The sequence below is a fragment of the Salarias fasciatus genome, chromosome 22, assembly GCF_902148845.1.
Source record: "Salarias fasciatus chromosome 22, fSalaFa1.1, whole genome shotgun sequence".
NCBI lineage: Eukaryota > Metazoa > Chordata > Actinopteri > Blenniiformes > Blenniidae > Salarias > Salarias fasciatus.
In genome coordinates, this window is record NC_043765.1 from 11,749,941 (window position 1) to 11,757,454 (window position 7,514).

At 47.8% G+C, this 7,514-nt stretch overlaps 1 protein-coding gene across 1 annotated transcript; it reads right to left on the bottom strand.

The window, feature by feature from the left end:
• Positions 1-548: 548 nt before the first annotated feature.
• On the bottom strand, positions 549-4,561 carry heyl (hes related family bHLH transcription factor with YRPW motif like). Its single transcript, XM_030120619.1, has 5 exons — positions 4,076-4,561; positions 2,076-2,142; positions 1,903-1,986; positions 1,735-1,816; positions 549-1,580 (listed from the first exon to the last, which is right to left on the bottom strand). The coding sequence occupies exons 1-5, from the start codon at positions 4,153-4,155 to the stop codon at positions 892-894; spliced, it is 1,002 nt and encodes a 333-aa protein (XP_029976479.1). The 5' UTR covers positions 4,156-4,561; the 3' UTR covers positions 549-891.
• Positions 4,562-7,514: the final 2,953 nt, after the last annotated feature.

The window sequence follows — 7,514 nt, forward strand, 5'->3', positions numbered from 1 at the left end:
CGTCTGTCCATTGTTGAGGAGACAGTGGTGCAGACTAACGGGGAGAGAAGATATCCGCTGGCGTACCGCAAGATTGGAGAGAAAGAATGGCGGAGGGATGTAAAGGAGAGTAGGATACGCGGACTGATATGAGGGTAAAGTTAATTACAGGGGGCCGGCAATTAGAGGGCAGAGTGAAGGGTCTGTTTGCCGCGCCGCGGCCTCCCAAAAACATCACCATCTCCCGCCATGTTTATCCTCTGCGGCCACAAGGCCGCAGCTCCCATCAGCCATCTCTGGCGACAGTTTAGATACAGCGGGGGGGTAATGGCTGGAAAACATGCCGGCAGTGTTTGCAGACATGGTGAACGTGTCATGACTTTCTGGGTTTTTGTTTTGTGTCATTCTGTCGCCGTCTGTTTTAGCAACATGCGACATTGCTGCAGTTACATGTTGACGTCTGCTTGCGGTTCGGAGAAATCACACGAAAGAAACGAAAACAAAGGTGGAAGGCACTTAGTTTTTATAGAGATCTTGTCAAACGCTCTTCAGAAAATGGAAAACGTCATCAAGTGTATAAATGTTTTGGGAAAAAAAAAAGAAAAAACATCACAGTTCAAAGATCAGTAAAAACCCAACCTCACTCCGTTGAGCATTATACCGCATATATGGCTCTGTTATTGTCAGGAAAGATAGCAGACGCAGGTTTATTGAATTCTACACCTTCACATTCCTTCATCCTCCCATCTCGTATGATTGCATTGGACAACAGTCTGATATGGCTTTTAGACTCCTTCAAAAGCAGAGACAGTTGCAAAAGTTCAATACGTCTCGCTCCAAAGGGATCGGATTCGCTACGCGGTGCACACTGCGGGTCCACGTCTGCACGGAGTTCATTTGGAAACCGAACACTCAGAACGCTCCGATCTCAGTCCCCCATCCCTGCGCCGCCTTGGCCGACCCGCTCAAGGCCCTGCGTTGAGCTGCAGGAGACGCCAGCGGTGCAAAAGGCCTGAAAGACACTTGAGGAGGGGTGGAGGATGACGGAGTGGAGGAGGAAGAGGAGGCGGTAGGAGGGGAGGAAGAGGAAGGGGCGGCGGGAGTCAGAGGTGAGGCCTTGGTGGTGCTGTGAGGTGACGGCTGGGTCGGTCTGGAGGGGCCCAGGGCCGGAGGGGCGGCCAGCGAGGGCAGCCGGTGAACGGTGGCCAGAGCGGCGGGCGCGAGGAGCTGCGGCACTCCCTGCTGGCACCCGGCCAGGGGCGCCAGGCGGAGGGAGGCGGGCGAGGGGTAGCTCCCCAGCAGGGCCAGATCCCTCCGCCCGCTGGGGAACGGAGGCGAGGAGGAGGCCTGCGAGGCGGCGGAGATCTGGGGGAAGGACGCCCACGGCCAGGGGGCAAAGGGCAACGTGGAGGCCGGGGGCGACTGCAGGAGAAGAGGGTCGAGCTCGGTGGCGCAGTGGGAGAGGTGGGAGACCAGACGGGCTCCGATAGGGTCCGGGGACTCGCCCTCCAGCGAGCTGAGGTACCGCACCACCTCTCCAACACACTCCCTGAAGCCCAGGGTCCTGTAGTCTACCGCCAGCGCCCGAGCATCAAAGTATCCTGAGAGAGAAGAGAAGCAAGGAGCATGTTTTGTTTTGTTTTCTCTTTCTCTCTCGCTTTGTTACAATTTGTTTATTTTCCATTATTAATGGCATTTTGAGTAAAACAAAAGCAGATGACAATCAAAAACACCGGGAACGGGAATAACTAATACCTTTTCCTCCCATTGCGTGCAACAGTTTGAGATGATCCACTGTCATCTGCAGAATCTCTGCTTTCTCCAGCTTCGATGAGCCCTGCAGGGGAGATTTTCTTCATTTCTGGTGCCATTTGAATGTTTTTTTGTCCATACAGATGTGCTTCTGCACTCATAGGCAGTTACCTGCTTCTCGAACGCGCTGGGCACCAGCCGGCGGAGCTCCGACAGGCTGTGGTTGATCCGGTCCCTGCGCCTCTTCTCTATGATCTGCCAAGTAAAAACCAAAAAGAGAGGAAAGACGTTCAGAACCAATCCCAGAGACGGCACTGAAAAGATTAAGGCTACGATCCACTCACCCCTCGTCTCTTCTTCCTGGCCAGGATCTGCGAGGCGCTGCCCGGAGACATGGAGCCGGTGACGGGACTGCAGCGTCGGGGATGAGAAGAAACAGAGAGATGTGGGAGATGAGAAGACTGCCCTGGCGCACAGAGAAGACACGGTAACTTTGATTCTCCTGCATATTGTTATTATTACTCTCCTTAATATGACACAGAGGCAGGATGGCACATCAGGCCCCTTCAATCGAATTTGTGTTTTTGGGCACAGAAAGGCAGAGGAGTGCCCGGGAGAAGATGAGATTGTTTTTGGTTTAATGCGTTTCTGGACATTAGTCTCAGTGAAATGACATGCTGTTCTCCTTTCCATCTGAGCGAAAGCACTTTTAGAAAGATGATTATATAGCCTCGGGGCGATGCTTTGGCTCGCGTGGGGCTCCAGCACGCGGCATGGGATCCCGGCTCCTCCGAGGCGAGCCTCCCTCAATGTGGATTGTGTTTGTTTGTGAACTCTCATCTCGCTGGGATCGAAAGAGGGCTGACAGCTCCGAGATCCCTTCAAAATGCCCCACCAGAGACTTATAGAGCCTCTATTAGATTTTAACGTCAAGTCTGCCAATTTAGCTGTGTGTTTTTGTTTAGGTTTACGTTTGATGGGGCTGACTTGAAAAAAAAACAAGCAGCGCTGTCTTCTGTTTGCATGTCACATGGCAATTTAATTTATCCAAACTGTCTTTGGTGTCACTGGCTCGGCGCTGCGTGATGTAACCGGGCCTTGTGCGAATGTGTTTTTGCGTGCCGTTACAAATATTTTCTAATGAATACTCCCTCTAATCCAGATGTTTGTTATCCCAGCCAATGACTAATTCATCTCAAAACTGACATCGATATAATGAGTGTGGCCTGTTAGCCTTGCACAGAGGAGAGAGGAGTAACTTTACATATTTTTGCATTGGAGGATTTAAATGTGTTTATTTCTTCAGCGAGTGTTTCAGTTTAGCAAATCCTTGGAGTATTTATCTGCTTTTATATTTTCCATCATCTGCATCATTAAATAAATGACTAAACAGTCAAACCCGAGAAGGATTATAATCTTAACTTTGTAGCTCTTGAGAAAATATGAGGATTTCTTGAATAGTATTTCTGACTGCGACTTCAAAAATGTTTGTAACATAGATGGAAGCGAGGGCACGTAATAAATCATCTCTGTGAGTCCACTCGCATTCCATGTGTCAGATTTTCCGACAAACCCTATTTGATGTGGGAGTCGTCACTTTCTTTAGCTTCAGTTAAACTGACAGTTCCCTTTTTTCCGTCTGATGTGACATCAAAGACTGCAGATTAAAAACAGGATATTGCTTCATAGCAATAACGTATCATCTTAAATTAACCAAAAACATTTTAAAAGGACTCTAATAAATAACTCTGACTCACAAAACCTCATCTTAAGATATGTCTTCCACACAATAGAGAGTCGCAAAGATCGTGAACTTGGCTCCACGCAGCAGGCGTGACAGGAATAATATCATGTCTGAGCAGTGCGGATTCTAATGCATGTCATACGAGGAGTTTTAGCTGTCAACTTCTGCACTGACTGACAGGTTTGTGCTCAGTCAGCATAATAACCTAATATTTCTGAACGTAAAACAAAAGAGGCCGTTAACTTAAGCCTGAAACTGACATTTTGGCTTCATTGAGTCATTTTTATGTTTGGTTAAATGATTTCTGCTTCTTTAAAAAAAAACACAACTACGTCACATCAACTTTGACCCCTGGCCAAGAGGCTCTGAAGAATTTGACTGACTAATTTATCACTAATGCTTGTGTAAATACATTTGCCTCTGGGAAACATAAAACTGACATTTTCCCAAAATAAGCCCTGTGAACTTTTTGGGAGATTTCTGTGCGAAGCGAAACGTGTCTTAGATCTAATTCATCTGCGGTCGCTAAACTCAACCCTCACTCCTCTTTGAAGTGTGACTCGAGGACACGGGTTACAGAACCAGGTGACGGATGCTCACCAGTAGCCGTCCTCTTGTCCCACGTCAATGAACTCATCTGTGTCCGAGTCCGGGGAGCTGTAGTCGTGCGGCCTCTTCATGTCTCGGCCCCGTCCTCGTCGATGATGGATGGATGGATGGATGGATGATGGGTAGATGGATGGATCTGGGTGATCCTGGTGGAAGTTCTCTCTCTCTCTCTCTCTCTCTCTCTCTCTCTCTCTAACACACTCACCCTGCGTGCCCCTCGCTCTCTGCTGCTTTCCTGCTCTTCCTTATAAGAGCTGTGTTGTCCTTAGTTACTCTTGTCACTTGTGTTTGTTTGCTGTTGTTTCTTCATCCGTCCTCTCCTCTGTGAGTCAGCGGTGCCACTTGCTCAACCCCCAAGGGCCCATGACAACTGAAGAAAAGTTCACAGGCCGCCTCAGTCTTCTACCCCGCCGCTGGCATCCAATCGTAGTTTCTCGCTCTCTGTTATTTCTCCCTTGGCTCGCTCTCTCTGTCACAGCCACCCAATGACAAAATAGGACTTTGGCAGTTGGGGCAGGGTTGCCCGTTTTGGCTCCCCCCGCCTCCTCTCCATGTCCCTCCTCCCTCTCTTTAATCTACCCTTCCCTGGCCTGTCACCATCCCTCCCTCCCTCCCTCCCTCCTTCCCTCCTTCAGCCTCATCTCTGCAGCCCTTTGCTCAGTCATCCTCAGTCAATTAGCCTTCAGTCTCGTCCCGCTCTCCGTCCGTCCGTCCTTCTCCTCTCTTTCTCTTTTCTGCTCCTTTTAATTACGCCGCTCTGAGGAACAATGGCGGTGGGAGGAAGGGAGAGGGAGGTGAGGAATGTGGGAATGATAGACTCCATCACTTTCAGCGCTACATCCGAGCGTCACACCATCAGCACAGGTGACTTTGAGCTTCCTCGTATAAGCGTGGGAGACACACAAAGGAGAGATGGGATTAAAAACAGACAACTCTGGGTCGTGTCGGAAAAAGTTTTGGAAATTTTCATTTTGTTGCACAATCATTCTTCAGTAATGGGGTTAGGGTTCACATGCATCTCCTGTAAATTGCCTTTTACTGCACGCAGTTAATATTGAGTTTAAAACCCACAGCTATTGGCGAGTTACTTTCAGAGAGAGAGAATAGTTTCTGTGAATGCAGGGAGACTGATTTGTTGTGTCATTTTAATTTCATGGGTTGGAAATGTTTGCAGCTCCAGTTTTGGAGGAAGGTAGTGAGAAAAAAAATGGCATTTCAAAAACTCTTGAGTGCTACAATTTATGCTGCCTTCGCAGCCTTGTTAAGCACAAAGTGTAAAAGTAAATAAAATACAAGATTCAATTTATAATGAAGTTTTTTGTGCATTTTAATGATTTATAGAAAAACAGATGTACTGTACTATATTGAACACTGAACATTAATTACAAGCTTTTTGAGTTCAAATCACACAAAAATGACCCTGTTGAACGATAACAATGGTTTTATGAACTACAATTTAAGCTAAAAATATAATTTGTGCTGTTTTTTAAAGCTTTTTTTTGTTTGCTGCTATTTTAAGTTTGACAATAAGTCTTGATTTTTTTTTAAAAAATCTTGAATTTTGAGTTTGGAGATCCAGAACTGCTAATCATTAAGAAAGCCTGCCCAGCAGTCACACATTAACACATAACTTCTGTCTGTCTGGCCGTTTCAGTTTGTCCAGTGTGTGCAGGAACCGAGGGGTCAAGAGAAGAATCAGCCCAGTGAGTGTCTGAACATCTGAGCTCTTCACCAGACAAGATAGCACAATCTTCTCCTAAGACGGCACACACACAGACACACACACACACATTCACGCACACACGCAGGCGAACACGAGCCCTCACAACACTTAGTGCTCGGTTCCGCTGCCACCGTGGGAAGATTACTGCTGCAGATTGCCATGGAAACATGAGACCCAGGCGCCGGCTGTTCGGAGCGATGCCTGACCGGCCCAGCAGTGTGTGCACATATGTGTGTGCGTGCGAGCGTGTGTGTGTGTTTGTGTGTGAAAGACGGCGAGAGGCCAAATGGCATGCCCCCTTCCACACAATGCCCAGCAGAGTGTGGCTCTTCCTGCCTGGCAGACTGGAAGGGTGTGTTAGTTTAAACACACCACAATGCCTGAATGCAGGATCTCGGTGTGTATTTGTTGACCGACTGTCTTCTTCTTGACACGGCTCGGCCATGTGGGTTTTAATGAACCCCTCAAAAGCAGGTGTAGTCCATTCTATTCCTATACGTAATCTGCTTGTCTGGCTTTTTTAACTTCTGTGCGCCGTTCGACCCGATTGCAGGTGTAAAGTAGTAAGCTAAATTCAAAGCATGCGCATGTGCGTGTGTTTGTAATACCCAAGAGTCAGTGATCACGGCGGCCATCGCCAGGAGGCCTAACAGTGAGGCAAAAGTGAGTCAGGACGAAAAGAAAAGAGAAATCCCCCTTTTCTCTCCCTCCAAACAGCCGCCAGCCCCCCCCGGCCCATCCACAGATCCTTTCATTACCAATCATTCCTTAATTCAGATCTGGATCTCATTTCAGCATCAGGAACACCAAAGGGGAAGGGGGGAATAAAGAGAGAGAAGAGACATCCATGAAGTCAGGCTTCAGTCCTCTCTGTTGTTATTTTTATCACTCGTTTCTTTAAAGATGAACTCTCTTCTCCGTAGCGCCACTTTTTTCTTTTCCTCATTATGATTTAATGAACTCACTCTGTACTCGGCCGCACCTCCCAGCCGCTGCAGGATGAGGCAAGTCGCATGAAAAAACACGCAAGAAGCGGAAAGTCATTAAGCAGATGAATGAATAAATAAATATGTTAATTATCAGGACGGTTTGGTGGTGGGGATGGATGAGGGTGGGGTGACAGAGAGCGGCTTAGGAGAGAAAGACTGAGAGAAAGAGCGAGAGAAAGCGAGAGCTGGCGCTGGATGGTGGGGTGGAATTCTGGGAGATTTCTGGCGATCTTGGTTGGCCACTTCAAGCCTTTCTCCCTCCCATCCCACCAAACCACAACAAGGCAAAGTCCCTTATTGAAATTAACAAGCTCATACTTTTACAATTTGCACACACACGCACACAAGTCCAACATGAACGTGTGAACGTGCACACACACACACACACACACACACGCAGGGCTATGAACTGATTCATGGAGACACACACGCACATGCACGCAGCAGCTCCCTCACACGAATGCGGACAGCGCATAGCCACAATTTATAAGACAAAAACACTCAGCGGCAATTATTGCTTCTGATGCATGACTATTGCTATTGTTTGAAATTCTGTGAGATGGAACCGGCTCAGCGGGACATTCTGTTTGTGATTTTTTTTTTCTCTCTCTGCGTTGATGTCAAATGGAACAACTGATCAGCGATGTCTCACTGTGCGGTTTTACTTTGATTATGTGTTCTTGGGTTTCTGCAACAGAAAACAAGCTTTATTCCCCCC

What these genes read in the sequence shown, in the direction of transcription:
- heyl (XM_030120619.1), bottom strand. Translation starts at nt 4,155, where the DNA reads ATGAAGAGGCCGCACGACTACAGCTCCCCGGACTCGGACACAGATGAG. An exon ending in CCAGGAAGAAGAGACGAGGG is followed by an intron (nt 1,987 to 2,075) that starts GTGAGTGGATCG and finishes TTTACTTGGCAG; the next exon opens with ATCATAGAGAAGAGGCGCAG. An exon ending in CCAGCGCGTTCGAGAAGCAG is followed by an intron (nt 1,817 to 1,902) that starts GTAACTGCCTAT and finishes TCTCCCCTGCAG; the next exon opens with GGCTCATCGAAGCTGGAGAA.